General features: G+C 41.9%; 3 protein-coding genes across 3 annotated transcripts in view; all 3 read left to right on the forward strand.

Annotated features, from left to right (window-relative positions):
• TBL2 (transducin beta like 2) overlaps window positions 1-841 on the forward strand; it is a 39,654-nt gene extending 38,813 nt beyond the window's left edge. Inside the window, exon 8 of the mRNA XM_063299096.1 lies at window positions 827-841. The gene's annotated coding sequence lies outside the window, so the exon portion shown is untranslated. The remainder of the gene's footprint in view (window positions 1-826) is intronic.
• On the forward strand, window positions 129-2,358 carry LOC134488649 (maestro heat-like repeat-containing protein family member 2A). The gene is made up of 4 exons (XM_063291112.1): window positions 129-311; window positions 732-857; window positions 1,768-1,930; window positions 2,246-2,358. Exons 1-4 carry the CDS (start codon window positions 129-131, stop codon window positions 2,356-2,358), a joined length of 585 nt encoding a protein of 194 aa, XP_063147182.1.
• Window positions 2,359-2,961: 603 nt separating this feature from the next.
• On the forward strand, window positions 2,962-6,076 carry LOC134495445 (maestro heat-like repeat-containing protein family member 2A). The gene is made up of 5 exons (XM_063300957.1): window positions 2,962-3,186; window positions 3,375-3,521; window positions 4,510-4,602; window positions 5,125-5,206; window positions 5,831-6,076. The coding sequence occupies exons 1-5, from the start codon at window positions 2,965-2,967 to the stop codon at window positions 6,010-6,012; spliced, it is 726 nt and encodes a 241-aa protein (XP_063157027.1). The 5' UTR covers window positions 2,962-2,964; the 3' UTR covers window positions 6,013-6,076.
• The last annotated feature ends 11,030 nt before the right edge of the window (window positions 6,077-17,106 follow it).

Below are 17,106 nucleotides of genomic sequence, written 5' to 3' on the forward strand. Positions count from 1 at the left end.
ATTTTCAATTCAATGTTCAAAGTTTCCCTTTAGTTTTCAATTAAAGTACATACTTTTAAAAAATACAAAAAAGTCCAGTTGGACAAGTATCAAACCACACAAAGCACTTCTGCCATGAAAATGAGGGCATGCTATTGTTGCTCTACATCATTTCCGGTCTTTGCCCAGGACATCTCTGCTCCATCAACCAACTGCTGCAGTTCCCAGAAGAAACAAACCAGGAGGATTTAGTATTTCGTATTATACACGCAGCTCGCAGCCAGCCAACTGTTGTGATGCCAGCACTCATGATGATCCTCCAACAGGATGAGGTATGGAAAATTGCTTTTTGCAACTCTGGATTATGTTCAGTGAGGCCAAGGGTCCATCAAGGCCTATACTGTCTGCAGTGTAGACCAGTGTTTCTCAACCTTGGGAACCTTAAAATGTATGGACTTCAACTCCCAGAATTCCCCAGCCAGCATTTGGCTGGCTGGCTCGGGAATTCTGGGAGTTGAAGTCCACACATCTTAAGGTTCCCAAGGTTGAGAAACACTGGTCTAGACTATTCAGAAACAGAACTGCCGGGCCAGTAGAAAAGATCCTCCTCCACTCTGCCCTCTTTTTAACATAGAGATGCCAGCTTCTGAACCTGGGGCTTGCCACGTTCAAACTTTCTGTTCTGCCAAGGAAACACAACTTCGTTCTACAACTGCCACAGTATGCAGGGATGGTCTCTCTCCTGCCTGCAGGGCTCTGTCTGGGAGAAGGTGACCATCTACCGCAGCCTTCGGGCTATGCTGGAGCACGGCCTGGAGGTGGAGCCTGCCTGCAGCTTTGTTGTTACAGCCTCCAAACAGCTGAGAGCATCTCTGGTGGTAAGCAGGAATAGTTATAGCTAAAAGTTCCTCCCTCCTGAGATTTAACATCTGCTTTAACTTCCAACCATCTGAGTAGTGTGGGGCAGTTGTTTGGAGGTAGGAGGTGAAGGCATTGTTTGCTTGTTCAGATGTTCCAGAACTTCTGCTAAATAATTAAAATTGGGTTCTTGGACTCAAATGTGACTGAATTAAGCTGACTTTCTACAGTCCATCAGGCAGATGAGGACTTTCTGCAGTTGATGATGCATCTGCTCCCTTTCCTGAAAATGTGGATGCTGGCCGAAGCTGTTTGTTTAGTAAGGGTGATGCTCTTGCCCAATCTCTGCTCTTAAATTTTGGATAAAATCAGGACCCACCCAATCTGCTCCTTTCCCTTTCACTGTTCATCTGCTGCCATCCCAGCAAGTGGCTGAAACTGTTTCAAGTTCATCCTCGGTTATGGAAACTTTGGGCCAGCCTTTCTCAACCTTTTGACCCTGGAGGAACCCTTTAAATATTTTTCAGGCCTCAGGGAACCCCTGAACGTTCAGGCTCAAATATAGGCCAGAAGTTACAAAATTATTATATTCGTTTCATGTGTAGGCCTCTATATATGCATTCACAGTATTCTTAAACTAAAAATAATGAAACTTACCTCTTTAATGTGAAGTTGCCCGAATTTGAAATAATTTTTTAAATAAATTGTGATCTCCCAAGGAATCCCTAATGACCTCTCGCAGAACCCTAGGGTGCCACAGAACCCTGGCTGAGAAACCCTGCTTTGGGCTAATCACTTTCCCTCAGCCCAACCTATTTAACAAGTTGTTTTGGAGATGGAATGAAAGGGGATCTTCAGTGTATGCTGCTTTGAATAATCTGCCTTATTCTAATACATAATACAGAGTTTTATCTCATTCTTTTTCAACAGGAGGTGCCTCGGGAGCTCCAGGTGGCTGCCAGCAATGCACTGGCTACTTTTGCTCGCCGACATTTCAACATCATCATGACTGAGCTTCAGAAGCACCTCAAGCCCTTTGTCCAGCCTGATGAGTTCACTCTCCTCACTTTGGGCAAGATCACAACCATGAATGGTAGGTTATAGCTCAAAATGGGTGAGAGTGGAAGGCGGCTGCTTCTCTTCCCAGTCCCAACACATCAGGACTCCCAGGATGTCCAGTTCTTGTCTTACAGGGACTTTTAAGAAATTGTACATTGGCCTTGCCCTACATATAGGAATAGCCTACAATATAGAAGTCAAAAGTAGTTCCTGACTGTTCCCAAAGAGCTACTCAACAATCTTTGTTTCTTGACTAATTCCTATTTCAGAGTTGCAGATTTCCAGGATGATCACAGCAACACTTCCCTTTTGACAAGTTACCTCTCTTTCTCTCTTCTTTTCCTCTCAGTGTACAACTATGTCCCCTTCTTTGGCATCACCCTGACCACCATGCAGACAGTCACACGTAAGATTGAGGATACCAGGAGACGCTGGGCCCTCTGTACAGGTGAGGCTTCCTGAGCTGATTCATGTTTTACCAGTCGAAGAGAATATTTGTAGCTCAGGGTTGAACTGTGAAGTCCTTGGTGCTCTCTGAGCCTTGTTGTTTTCTTGCAGACGTTTCATTGCCAGGCTAGGCAACATTTTCAGTGTGGGGAAAAAAAACACAACTTTTTTTTCACACTAAAGATGTTGCCTAGTCTGGCAATGAAATGTCTGCAAGAAAACAACAAGGCTCAGAGAGCACCAAGGACTCCACATGATTCATGTTTCCCATCACAAACCTTCAAACTCTTTGGCTGGCAGCCCAAGGCTCCGGGATCACACAAAGACCCTGAACCCCTCATTGCAAGGTTTAAACTAACCAAGCTACGCACTTAGATTTTTAATTGACCTGTTTAAGTGTGTTGTGTGAATGAAGCCGCTACAAAATGAAAAGCAGAAAAAATGTGAATTGAGTGGTTGACAAATGACAATTAGTTTGCACAACACGCTAAGCCAAATTCAAACAAATCACTTAGGGCTAAGTGTCTTTGCTGCTGTTCAGAACTGGACTATCAATGGTTCTGAAGACTTTGTAAGAAAAGTTGGCTCAGCATCCCAATAGGTCCCATTTAGTAGCTGCTTATGCAGAAGCAGAATTTCTGCCTTCTACCAACAAGATCCTCATCTTTCTCTGTCTCCACATGCATACAAGCCCTGGAACAGATATGCAAAGCAATTCAAATCTACCTTCGGAGCTGGGAAAAGAGCTCCTACCCACGTATCAGTGTCCAGCAATTCTCCATCTACCTTCTTCCACTTTATGCCTGTATCACTCGCACCTGGTTACCTGGAAGTCACTCCCAGGTGAGCTGTCAACTCAGAGGGGCTCGTGATCCTCTCTCAGGACTGCCTCCAATTCCATGGTAGCAATGCAATGTGGCAAAGCTCTCCGTATGGCATTTATGTTAAAGAGGGACATGTTTTACTTGAAGAAAACATTGAGGGGATGGAACAATCACCATCAACCCTTTCTCTTCCATCCATCCTGGCAGGTCAGGCTAGCAGTTCTGAAGGCCTTAAGCCCCATGCTGAGCATCCTGCTTCCCAGGACAGAATTCCAGGCTCAGATCTATGATGACATCATTTTGCTCTCATTGCAGTATGAGAGCAGCAGCACTGAAGCTTTTTATATCTCTAAGGTAAGGGCGCTTGAGGGTTCTCACTGCCTGCCATACAGATGGCAGCCATTCCTTGAAGGAATCAGCAAGCTAGGATGCTAGCTGTAACCTGTTTATTTAAGTGTATTCCCACCCACACACCACTTTAATAAGAGATTCAAATTCTCTAAGCAGTCTGCAACCCTTATTTGTCAGTATAGTACAACTCCAAAAATGGTCAGATATATGAAATACCATTCTGGAACAAAAAGGCAGCATTGTAAGAGCTGCCTCATCTGCCCCATTCCCTTCTGAAAACTTCTCAAATACTGTAGGGAGGGAATCAGCCAAGTGGATTTTCTTAGAGAGTGAATTCTGAAAGCTGGAAGCCATCACAGGAATGGACCTGGATCTGCTAGACTTCTGAGGGACCTTATTGCATCAAAGGGAGAAGAATCAAGTTCCTTTCAGTGCTAGATTTGGGGAGAAATTAGCCTTTTTCCTCAACAAGCATTAATAGGTTTTATGTTTCCATGATGCTGAGCTTGTCTCAGCTACATACCATTTTTGATGCAGACTTATCTAGTACCTTTCTTAAGCTACCATGGTTCAATAGTGTGTAAAATTCATAAGGACCAGAGCAGAGTCATAATAGTTGCAGCATTCAGAGTAAATGACATTCTCATGTCACTCAAGACTTGGGTTTTTTTAAAACTTATTGCATTTAGACCCTTCGTTTCCTTCAAGAGCTCAAAAGCTTATGGGGTGAGGGCTGGGGGTGGGCAGAAGTGGTTGTTTACCTCAGCAACCTTGAGAGGTATATTAGCTTGGAGAGAGGAATTGGCCTAGCATCTTCCAATGAGCTTTGTGGCCAAGTGGAGACTTGAAAATGGTCTCCCTGACCCATACCCAACAGTTTAACCAAAACATGACATTGGCTGTTACTTGCACATTCCCTTCTTCATCCTCATTTCTTTGGGGTACAAGAAAGAAGGAAAGGAAAGATACATTATTTTGATATTTGTTACAGATCCTGGGCCAGATCCTGGAAGCTTCTCTAGTGAACAAAAACCCAATCCCAAACATGTATGTGGGACCCCTTGCACAGAATCTGATCCTGCAGGTAAGGATGGACAAATTACAGATTGTAGTTGTGTGGGTGGATGTTGCTGCTGTGGCTGCTGCTACTGCTGCAAGAACATTTTCTTATTACAGCCGTGCACACCATTTCAGTAGTGAGAAATTTCAGGGGTGCTCACACTAATTTAGGGTTTCTTTTCCTTGGAAGAGTGTTCCTTCAAGACTTACAGTAGAATAGTTCTGTGATATAAAGGATATTCATAAAGAAAGGTTGAGATTAAGCTAGGCATTGAGCATGTTCCATTCCAGCTGATTTCTGTTCCCTGCCCAATTCCACTGGCTTTCTCACAAGGAGTGTGGATGGAGAGCCAGTACATTGTGTGTTGTCCTGAGCAAATTGATGGAGAAGCCAAATACACACACACACACACTCCATCAATATTCCTCTAGGTTTGTCAATCTTTAGCCAACTAAGGCAGCAGAATGGCTACAGGAATTCTGTTCTCCCATCTTCTCAGAATGGTCTGCAAGAACAGGGACTCCTGACATCTCCATCTTTCCCTAGATCTGCAGCAAAGGGCAGAAGCAGCACCTCCAATGGCAGAGCCACAACTCTACCGAAATCACACAGCTCTTCTTAAAACTGGGTACAGGCAAGAGCCACTTATTTGATTTGATTTTTATTTAAACTGAATTAAAATTAAGTTATGTTAATAAGATTGCTTTCTAGTAATTTATTTAACAATATTCCTGCCACATTAAAAATTACACTTTGATAACACTGTTGGAGATCTGTAGGGCCATACCCAAGGCTTCCGAGGCTAGTATAAGCCCTGAAGATCCAGCTTAGTCTGAAAAACAAGTTTGGAGAAGTTGCTAAGGTGCTAGACTGGGATCAGGGAAACCTGAATTCTAAACCTGGCTTAGGCATAGAAGCAGGGTGGGTGACCTTGGGCATGAAGTATTAGGTCTATATGCTAGGGCAAAGGTGGGAAATTATTCCATTAAATTTCTTTCCTCCTCCTCCTCTGCCCAGATTTCAACCTCATAAATTAGAAACAAAACATTTATGTTAAGCCTCCAGTTGTTTTAATACACCTCTTATTTTTTTAAAAAAATCTGCAAATCTCCCAGAAGCTGGAAGATTGGGTCAGATTTTTGTGACATCACCATATCACCATCATACCCCCTAAAACACCTGGAAGACTGAACGAAAAGATGGCAGAACACCATCTCCATGTTGTAACTGTTATATTTTTGCCTCCACTCAGCACGTTTACATCCTTCTGAGCTGCTGGGGTTTTTCCTGAGGAAGCTGGAAGAAAGCCAAGAAGATGTGCGTGTGGTGGTGCTGTTGCTGCTGTCTGAAATAGTTGGTGCCCAATGTAAGGACTGGGAGAGGAAGGTGGTTGGGCTCAGTATGTTAAAGCAGTGTGCCTTCTTCAGACTTTGAAACGAACCCTGAGCAGTTACGTTCACACCATATACTTAACCTAAATTAACCAATTTTCTGGACTCATACAAAACCATAAAACAGATTGGGTTCATGCATGTACTAAGCTACAAAACAACAACAACCAAAATGAATAAACATTTTCATAGGTCTTTGACTTCCGGTGGGGACATGGACTGAATGGCTGTGCCTGCGGGCTCAGCGGGCAGAACTGACAACACAGCAGTTTTTTGGGGCTCAAGCAGGTTTTTCCTGAAGACCAGGAGTGTTTTTCTGGGAAAAGGAAAACACCTGGAATCACCCCATCTATCCTCCAATGGCTGCTTGCAGCCAGAAGATCACAAACAGCATTTGTGCTAGACTGGTAAGAGCTAGCTGGGAGGCTGGGACGTCACCATTTCCAAGCTGCACTGTAGCCTTAAAGGTACACTAAGACCAGCCACCCCATTTCTAAATTACCCAATTTATATTTCTTTTAAGTACGCGTACCCTAAGAGAGGCTTTCTACAGCAAAGAAAAGTGGGTTCTCTTGGTGCTTATCGTTATTTTGGGGATCAATTTTTAAAAAAAATATCTTTAACTTTTTAACTTTGTTTTCCATCCAAATATTAAGGAGGATTGAGAGTAAATAATTGTCTCCCTGTTATTATTTTTGTTCTAAATTTGAAGATATTAGCATTTTCCTACACATTGAGTCGGCTGTTTTGAACTTTCTGTTTTCTGCTTCTACTTTTCCTGGGGAACTGTCTGCATATCTCACTTTCACTTATGTAAACACGCTTTGGAACCCTTCCATATCCTCAACTTTTGCTGGTTAAGCTCCTAGTGGGTGCCATAATCTACTGCCTGAGACATGGAGGATTTTAAACAGACTTTCTCTGACTTCCACCAAGATTTTAAACAGATTCTTTTTGATTCCTACCAAGTTTTTACGCAAGGCATTCAGGACATTGTGGAAAATATGAGGTCTAAAATGTGTCATCTGGTTGGGGATGTCATGGATGGAACTGAGAAATTTAACAGCAACAGAAATGTCTTCTAAAAGTGAGATCTGGACTTCTGTTGAAAGGCTGGATGAAGATTGGATAGTCAAATTGAAGAAATTAAAGGGAAAGATCGAGTTGCAAGCCACAAGTGAAACTGATCTTCAGATGGAAAGCCATGGAAAAGAAGGGGTTATTATGTATGGGAGGTCTCCTGAAGAGAAGTCAGAGTTTTTGAGGGGGGCAGTTGGGCTGTTTGATTTTTTTAAGAAAAAAGCTCTGCGCATTGTGGGGATATGTAAATGCTCTGGTTTATTTTGAAGTGGGATAAGGGTTTAAGAATATTTATCTGGATTGCTTTTAGGGTTTGGCTGATTTCATTTATCTTTAACAATTTGGATTAAGATTATTAAGGTGTAATAAAAAATAAATGTCTGGTTTTGGGTTTAATATAATTAAGATTATTAAAATTGTTGTATTATCAAGTACAATGGTAGACAACTTATATGTTTTTTAGTTTGATCTTTATTATAGTAGACAGGAATGTATAGAATAGTAGAAAGGAAATAATTAAATAAATGTTATCTTTGTGGGGGAGTTGATTAGGAGGTTTGTATATTTTTTATCTTTTAATATAAGGGGAGGGAGCAACTGTATTTAGTGATTTTTATAATGTGCCAATGGAATGATTTATAGAAATAATGTGATTTTGGTTTAATATAGAGTAAGGGATTGATTATGGAAAATTGTTGTATATCCCTGCTGTAAAAAGTCGGAAGTCACCTCTTTTTGTAATTTTGAAAAAATTTCTCTTGTGTTTCTATACTTCTTTAGGGGTTTTTTTTGTAGTTTTTTGTTTTTCTGTAGCTTTTATCTTTGCTTGAAACTTAACAAAAAATTTTTTTTCATAGGTCTTTCATTAAGTGTGTTGTGCAACCCCATCACACACAGAAATGCATCAGTCCCAACTATAGACTAAACACTGTAGCTGTGATATGGGGAACCCCCAGTTCAAATTTCAGTTCAGCAACAGCCTGAGACTGGCTGGTTCCTCTTCTTCTCTCATCCTCCTTCATCTGCCACTGGGAGACAATCATTTCTTTATTTCTCAACCTGCATGCCACCTCAGTCATCAATGACTCTAGGCCACAGGGGTATCTGCAGGGTGTGGTCAAAAAGGTCAAGATGGTTGCTGCAATGATGCAATCAAAGGTCCACCTGTTTTTTATGTGTGTTGTCCATGTAACACACATAAAAAAATAGACAAAGCTTCAATTGCGCTGTTGTGGCCACCATCTTGATTTTTTTGACTATACCCTGTGGATACTGGAGACTTAAAAGATTAAAACATCAAGTAAAATAACAAATGGACAAAATCAACAGTAGAATATATGATGTGAAGGTAACAAAACAAACATATCCCCAACCAACCACCATCAGGGGGCTGATCACAACATCTTATGCCATGACCTGTCTTCCAAGCCAGTTTGTTACAGCTTTATGGAAGCCCAACAGCCTCAGGTGAAAAAGAGTTTTGCCAGTTTCCCCTTCTAGCCAAAGTGACAGGAAGAATGGTCAAAAGTGGTATTTTCTTTTTTCCTTTTTTTTTTTGTACTGACTCACCAGTGGATGCATCAGACAGGAAGATGGTAAGTACAAGCAGGCATCAAGGGAGGGGTTGCTCACACAAAAGCTATAGCAGTGTATAGAAACTACATGCCCCCACCCACAGGAAGGAAAATGATGGGCACTTCCTTTTCTGGCATGGGTACACTGCATACAGAAGCAGAATTCAATTCAATTCATCAATTTGGGGCTGTGATATGGGTGACCTGAGCAGAAAGCCAGGCAAAAGCAGAGGAAGGGGTTGAAATCTGGAAATGGACTTAAGCCGGCTTCATTCCCAGCCAGTTTATGCATAATCTTCACGTCATAAAATGTTTTATAAAATTTACCACATTTCAGTTCCACAGGAATCATGGGTCCCGGATTTTGGACACATTTTGTAAGTTAGCCCATTTGAGGTACCTTGGTTGAAAAGGTTTTGCTCTACGACACACTGTTTTGCCCAGTTAAAGGTTACAGACACAAGAGTTTTAGTAGTATATGGATCTTGCATCCATCTTTTTCAGTGCCTGAGCTCTGGAACAGGAGGCTGCTGTGTGTGAAGGTGGTGAAGGCTGTCCTGGTTGATGATAGCAGAAGGGTGAGAAACTATATCTCAGCAGCTCTAAAATGTGTTGTGTCAATAGAAATTTTCTGGTTAAAAACCCATTGACTTGGTAATCTAGCCTGAGTTTGTATTTATTTTTCAATGGAATATGGGAGAAAGCATTAGCAGCATCAAAGAGAGTATACAGAGATAAAATTAAATGGAACGAAATGTATTTGTTGATACAGAATGCTTGAAAATAACGTTATTGTCAGATAAAAATATGATTAGGCATCACAGTATTTATGCCTAGAAAATATTATAATGATCAAAGAATGACAAAAAACCCCACCATTGGTTAAACAACAAATGAGGAAGAGAAAAAGCCATTGTAGCAGGCTCTCAATTATGAACTTTTTGGTTATTTTAATAATGCTGCTCTTTTTATTGTATATTGGATTGTTTTATTTATTTATTTTCATTTATTTGTCGCATTTCTCCACTGCCCATCTCGACAAATGACTCTGGGCAGTTGTATGTAATTTATGTTGTATATTTTAAATGTATTTGTACTAGATACACCCAGAAATTTGTGGTTGCCATGCAGTTTCAAAGGCAATAAGTAGACAAATAATAAAGATATGGAAGCATCAGTTAGGAAAACACAGGAGAGCTGTAATTGGAAAATGCTTTGTCTGGACCAATCTATTCCAGTGTTTCTCAACCTTGGCAGCTTGAAGATGTATGGACTTCAACTCCCAGAATTCCCCAGCCAGCCATACTGGCTAGGGAATTCTGGGAGTTGGAGTCCACACATCTTCAAGTTGCTAAGGTTGGGAAACACTGCTCTATTCCATTCTGCAAAGTGATCACACCATCTCATCTGGAAACACCCTGAACTTGATTCCTTGTCCCTTCAAAAGATGATCTGGATCCCTTAAAAGCAAATAGTTTTCCCAGATGTGGCTTTGATTTTTGTAGTTGCCATGCTTTCTTCATACAATGTGATGGGGACTCAGGTGGGAACACCTTCTACTTGTATCCCCACATCTTGCCTGCTGCATCACAAACATACTTTACCAAGCATTTTTAGGGGCACATTGTTGGGTCATCACCTCCCTTGCATTCCCAGCTCATTGCTGAAGCATCCTGGAGCTGTCTATGGTTATTCCAGTCTGGAAGTGGCATTTTCCTTCTCCCAACACAAAACTTCCAGTGTGGACAACATAGAGCACCTGCCAGTTAAATCAGATCAGCCAAGCCTCTGACATGTGACACTCATGAATGCTGAATAAAATAGTAACTGAGCCAAATCTGCCTGCCATTTCTCAGAACGTTGTTCCAGCATGGAAAAAGTTTCTCTTCTAAAAACTTGAGAATGTATTCCAATTTCACTTGGGTCTCCTTCTGAGCTCACTTTAATGCTGAATCTGGCAGCAGATAATACTGTGGTGTTTTTTTATTACAAGATGTATCTTTGCCTCATTGTAAAGCCCTCCAACTGCCTTCGTTTCCCAACCTGAAAAAGCCCAATGGGAAGAATTCCCCACATTGTAGGGGAAAAGGCAGAAGATTCTCACAGGCATCATGACCACCTTCTAACCAGAATGGATGGGGGGAAATACTGATGTATTTTATGTCCCAATTCTTTTTCGGATTCTTCCTTCTTCTTTTTTAACCAAGAATGGGTGCATTAAGCATCCCTAGCGCATTTTAATGCCTTTAACTATAAAAATAGAGGAAAAAAATAGAAATGTTGCTGTAGCCATATGACCCTATTTTTATTTTTTTATTGCAATTGTTTAAAATGAAATACAGAAAAAATAATATATTAAAATTTGAAAGAAAACCATAGTGATATACCCTGGTAGACATTAGAGGCTGCAGAAATACAGCTACAGGAGTGGGGACAGGGCTGCATGTTTCCCACCACAGCAAGGTAGCACATTTCTCACATCCCATCCCCTACTCCCAAATCTCTGGCTGTTAGGTTTGTCTTGCAACGCTCCAGGCCATTGGAAAACTCCTGTCTGTTGGCTATTTGGAGAAAATTGAAGGATGGCCTCTGAATTATATTGCCCTGCAGCTGGCCAAGTCTGCCCACCAGCTGGTAAGGCTATTCTGAAATTTCAGCCGTGGGGCCATTGCATGTTGGGGGTGGGAATAAAGTGGGTGAGCCCAGAGGCTTCCCCCTTGTATGTGAGCATACTCTTACCTCTCTCTCTCAGCAGCAGCAGCTATGACTTTTCATGTTGCTGTCTTTTAAAAAAAGAGGAGGCTCCCTGCCTTGAGGAATGTGCAGTAGCAATAAGATCAGGAGGGCAGTGGACCAAGATGAGCTCACACTCATGTACAGAGATGTTTATTTTATTTATTTATGAGCATTATTCTTCCTTGGCTTCTGGATGTGCCTCATGTGGGTTTCTTTTCCTTCACTCTTTCCTTACCCAAGCCCCAAATTCTAAACACAGATTAACAGACATGACGGCTGATGTCCCATAACACGCTATGGTCCATCGCAAAATCACCTGTATTGTCATACAGCTTAACATAACAACCAGGTTCAGACAAGATGCTAAGACAATGGCTAGCTTCCCACAACCTTCTGAATGACAAACTACCCAATTCCATTTAGTTTAATCTAGCTTGGGGGTCCCCAAACTCTCCAGATCATCAACCCCTTCATGAAGTTTCAGATTGTTCATTGACCCCCAAACATTTATTATGTGAAAATAATGTAATAAATACTACTTTAAGTAATAGTACTGTTGATGATGATGATGATGATGATGATGATGATGACAACTCAAGGCCGCTCTTGCTGGCAGCTGACCATCCAACCCTGGGTAGCACTGTCTCACTGCTAGCCACCTCACCTTCTGGCATGGAGCCCTATAGAGACCCCCAAAGATTAATTGACCCCCAATCGACCTTCCATCATTTATCAGCCACCTATTGACCCCAGCCATCTTTCGACCCCTTGAATAGTCCCATCAACTCTTGGGGGTTGATACTGACCACTTTGCACATCCTGATCAAGCAGGATGTGCAAACCCAGCATATGAATAGGCCAGGCTGAGACATTGTGGCTGCAACTGCAGGCGCAGTCAGATGCACGACACCTGTTTACCAGAAAACAAACTTGTAAGGTTGCTCCTTGCTAATCCTGACATCCTCCTGGGATACTGAACTTCCAAACTGTTAGCCCTTCAGGTCAAGAAACAGACCCTGCAGGGGCTTCCAGGAATGCCACAATAACAATTAATAAAGATTAATCTTGAAACAATCTTGAAAGCCTGTCCAAATCACAGGCCCCTTTTAAGGACAAAAAGGTCAAGGCTGGGCTATTCTGAATCTCTGTCTCACATTTTCTGCTCTCTCAGGGCTGAGCAATTTTTTCACCTCTCCCGTGCTCTTCTCAAGCCCAGCGCTAAATTCCCCTACACCAGTGTTTCTCAACCTTGGCAACTTTAAGGTGTGTGGACTTCAACTCTCAGAATTCCCCAGCCAGCTGCTAAGTTTGAGAAACACTGCTCTACATGAATACTCACAACATACCTAAGTTCACTTTGCTTTTTGGTATTTTGGTGTTTTTTTCTACATCAGTGGCATGTATACAAACAGGGCATTGTGGTGGTAGCCATCCATTAATGTTTTTTTTCATAAACAGTCAATCGGGCCCAGAGTGTCATGAGTACGGATGGTGAGCAGGAGGGGGCCCCTATCCAGGGGAGAAAACACATGCGTAGTAGTGAGGAGTGGAGCAGCCATTCAAAGAGACACAGAACAGACCTGCCTTGACTTTTGGGGTTTATCTGTATGGGTTTTCTCATGCTTCTTCAGTTTGGTAGGATTTTCTGTCTACTGTAGCAGTAATAAAACACTAGAGACTTATTCCTCGTCTCAGCATGGTTCCTGCTTGTCAGGACACAGAGGCTTCCTTGTAAATGAGGGCGAGAATGTGACTTTGCTTTGCCATTGGGCCACGCCCTTCACCTCACTTTTTTTTAATTAAAAAGAATTAAGGAAAAAATAAATTTAGCTTATAGGCTGCCTTGGAAATGTCTTCTGACCATTGCATCACACTGACTTTAAATCTGGAGCACTTTAAAAGAGTGCCTCGTTATGGTTTGGTTTTTGACTGGATATCCCATCTTCTCTTTCAGACACACCCGACAGTGAGTCTTCCTTTGGGTGGTTTAAAAGAGAAGGCAATGGAGAGAGTCAGCGTGGATCTTCTTCGTGTCACCATCACTTCAGGGAGAGGTGCAAGTCAGGTCAGGAGCCCTTTAGAAGAAAGCTAGCTGTGTAAAAAATAAAAAGTCACAGACCCAAGATTGGGGCAGGTAACCTGCAAGCTGTATGTGACCCCAACCCTTGTTGTGATTGCAGAGGGAACAGAGGTTCTGCAGAGGCATAAGGTGCCCATTCCATCCCTTAAGCCTCCTTTAAATAAGGCTGTTTTTCTCACATTTGTCCTGGGCTTAAGGGGCAAGATTTGTAATTGGTCTGCAGGAAATCAGCATTCCAGAATGCCAAGAGAGTTACACAGGGTGGAAAAAATAACAGTAAAGGAGTTGCTCTACATTGCTCCTCCAGATCACACAGGCATTCATATATATGTACACTTGTAAGTGTTTAATCTCTTTTTAAATTATTTGTCTTTGCATTTGCTTCATTCATGTCGTGGTGGTGGTGGTGTGTGTATAAATTCATTCCTATAAATTCATATAAATGGTTTTACTATTTGCCTTGATATTTTGCTCCTAAAAATGTTGTTATTACCATATAAATCGAGATATCTTGTGGAGGAACCTGGAACAGAATGCAGGAGCTTTAGTGACTGAAGGAAAAAAATTGGCACAGTGGGAAAGATCAAACAGGAGACAACGGCAAATTTCAGTTAAAAATCTGGATTTAATGCTCTTAGAACAAGGAGAAGAGAATCTTTATGTGTGGCTTCCCTTACTTCAGAAAACTTCAAAAGCCAGCCCTGCTTCCTTTAGATACTTGCTGTTCATTCGGCTGAACAGGACCCTGAATGTGTGCCCCAAAATCTGCCCCTGATGGCATTACTGCCAAATGGCATGGAGGAAAGTAGGTGCAGACAAATTCAGGAAAGAGGATACATACTGATTCTTTTCATCTGATACAGCATAGCTTCATTTTAGCCAAGTTAAACCTTTTATTTATGAGGAAAAAAGCAGCTTTACAGTAGGTAGACTAAATGTCTCTGAGCATGTGTGAGGTGCATTGCGCTTTTTATTGAATAAGCCATTCCTATATATATAGGAGAGGGATGGGCTATCACAGCCAGATAGGGTTACCAGACGTCCAGCAAAAGGAAGACATGTCCTCCTTTTTGTCCTCATCTCTTCCATCTGGCAGGCATGGCCTTAAAAATCAAATATTGTCTGGCTTTTTAAATGCCTTAAAAAAAAGAAAGAAAAGAAATTGGACTGTTTTCACAACAATAGTCATTCAAACTTTCATGTATTGTGACCTTGTAAATTGTCTGCTTCTTTCTTTCCCTCATCAGTTGACAGATTCCACAGTCCAGATTTACGTTTTTTTAGTTTATTTCCTGATTCCAGCAATTGGCTTCAATCCAGCCCCTTCAAATCTACAATCACTGTAGACTGGAGGTCACATGACTTCTCATATATTTCTATGGTGAAATTTGGAAAGCATGTTGTTGTCGATTCTATAATATTGCTAGCATATGTTCTTGAAAATAAAGATTTGTTGGAAAAATATTGCAATTGAAAAACCAGTCTTTCTGATGCTGGAAAAAGTGATTTCATATACATGTAGGCCTAAGTACATTTTTTGGCAGTTTTTCACTGTAATTTTTGTCACGGATGGCAAGAAAGTTAGACAGTGTGTCCTCCTTTTCCCTCCTTTTGTCCTCCTTTCCAATTGTCCACATCCTCCTTTTCCTGTTCAGATATCTGGTAACCCTATAGCCAGAGGAAGGCACCTGAATCTGGGCACACAACAGGCTGTAGGTGTACTCTAGCTGGATTGGGGCCAAAGATAGACATAGGGATTTGGTAGGACCAGAGAAAGAGTAGACTCTTAAGTATTTAACTACCCTTCCCTTCTGGCAGGAATTATGGAAAAAGTTGCTCAACTATCTAATGCAGCCACATTACACCAGTTTGGCTACACCTCTATGCCAAGCCTTGCGGCTCCTGGCTGAACACCGACTGAGGTGGGTTGTTCCAACAAAGGATGCCTTGGAGCCAGGTGGGTACCAGGAAGTCTAACACTCAGCTGGGCTCCTTCAGATCTGGAAACCTACCTTATAGGGGAGATGGTAGAGGAGGAAGCCTACCATTTCAGGCGTCTGCAGTTTTGCAGAAGATTTGGGGGAAACCTTGCAGATCTCCTTGGCTATGAAGCAACTAGCCACTTATAAATGTCTCAAGCTGTCATGTTATGAACTGATGCTGACCATTGACCTGGCCATTTGTCAGTTGTTTAGATGAAATTAGATAAATGCCCACACTGTCATTATTAGACCTGGGAAATCAGCTTCCATCATTTTTATGACTTACTGCAGTTTTGTATTTTTCTGCCCCATCCACATCTCTTTCTCTCTGTCTCTCTCTCTCTCTCCACCTCCCAGTAGATTCACCAACTCCCCAGGGATTGATGGCTCGCCTTATAGTAAGTGACGTAGCAACAGGGACCAGGTTTCTCTCTCATGCAACCCTCCATGCTTTGTTGTAGGACATTTGTCCCCTTTGATGCAGGAAGTCCATCAATTAGTTTCCCGGTCCCTAATTTTCCTAAAATAGTCTAATGACAGATGGGATCTGCTCAGAGGAGGAATTTCCATAACACATCTAACCAACCATGGCCAGAAAGGTCATGCCTGGAGTATACTGGGAAAAAAGTAGTGTTTCTAGTTATATCCAGATATATTATCTCCAACGTAGACATTCAAGGGTGCATGGGGGAGGAGTCTTCAGAAGTTAGCACTCTGCTGGATTCCAGTTGGTCCAGTAGCTCTGCAAAGCCATCCAATTACTGGGTGGTTCTCCTCTACAGTCATGTTGGCTGTGGCTGTGAGAGACCAGACACCTAGCTTCCTCAACCTATTTCTTCTTTTTTGTGGGGGCAGAGCAGGTCTGGAGATGAGAATATTGACCTCATGGAAGACCAAATATGGGTCTTCCAGGAGATTGATATTCCTATTGATAAGTGAAAATACAGCTTAAATGTATTTTCCCCTAAAAGTTTCTAGAGGACTGGCAATCTTATGAAAGAATAGTTGTGTGGGGTGTACCATCCAAAGACCCTGACACAGAAGGCTAGGAGGGGCAAGATAGCACAGAATGTTTTTTTAAAAAAATAGCCGTAGGATTATTGACCTGTGAAGAGATTGATATTCCTACAGCTAGAACTTAAAAGAAAACAGTCTGTAATTGTCAATCTCCGTAAGACAGGCACTTTCTCAAGATGTTCTGCCTTCTTGCTGTGATAAGTATGCAGTGAATAGATAAGGCAAAATACCTACAAAGCTGGATCCCTGAATCTCACTATACCACATATCCAGGACAGCAGTTGGTGGTTGATTTTCTGGCCAGTACATGATGTAAAATGGGGGAGGAAAAAATGGCTACAATCTACTATTTGCTGTCCTGAAAGGACCTGCATTATAATGTGTGAGGAAAACAACACTACCAGTTTCACTGAAGTGTTGCTGTGGGCCAGTGCTTTTTATGTCCCCATTTATGTCCACATATTTTCCTTCATCTCAAGGAGAAAAGGACAGCACATTCATGTGGCTGTGGAAGAGCCTATTGTCATTCAGGGGTGAGTCCTGTACAAGATGGACAATATTGATCTAAGCACAGAGGTTGGAGAGAGGAATCTACAAAGGAAACCCGGCAATTATTCGTAGCTTGAAAGCAGGAGATAACTGGGTGCACTTTGAGATATTTGGATGCC

The sequence above is a fragment of the Candoia aspera genome, chromosome 1 (genome assembly GCF_035149785.1).
Source record: "Candoia aspera isolate rCanAsp1 chromosome 1, rCanAsp1.hap2, whole genome shotgun sequence".
Lineage (NCBI taxonomy): Eukaryota > Metazoa > Chordata > Lepidosauria > Squamata > Boidae > Candoia > Candoia aspera.

Bases quoted from the DNA above. Each gene is read 5' to 3' on its own strand.
- LOC134495445 (XM_063300957.1), top strand. From the start codon at position 2,965: ATGCAGAAGCAGAATTTCTGCCTTCTACCAACAAGATCCTCATCTTTC. The intron at 3,187-3,374 runs GTGAGCTGTCAA...CCATCCTGGCAG, and splicing joins TACCTGGAAGTCACTCCCAG to GTCAGGCTAGCAGTTCTGAA. The intron at 5,207-5,830 runs GTACAGGCAAGA...GCCTCCACTCAG, and splicing joins ACAGCTCTTCTTAAAACTGG to CACGTTTACATCCTTCTGAG.
- LOC134488649 (XM_063291112.1), top strand. From the start codon at position 129: ATGCTATTGTTGCTCTACATCATTTCCGGTCTTTGCCCAGGACATCTC. The intron at 858-1,767 runs GTAAGCAGGAAT...CTTTTTCAACAG, and splicing joins AGCTGAGAGCATCTCTGGTG to GAGGTGCCTCGGGAGCTCCA. The intron at 1,931-2,245 runs GTAGGTTATAGC...TTTTCCTCTCAG, and splicing joins CAAGATCACAACCATGAATG to TGTACAACTATGTCCCCTTC.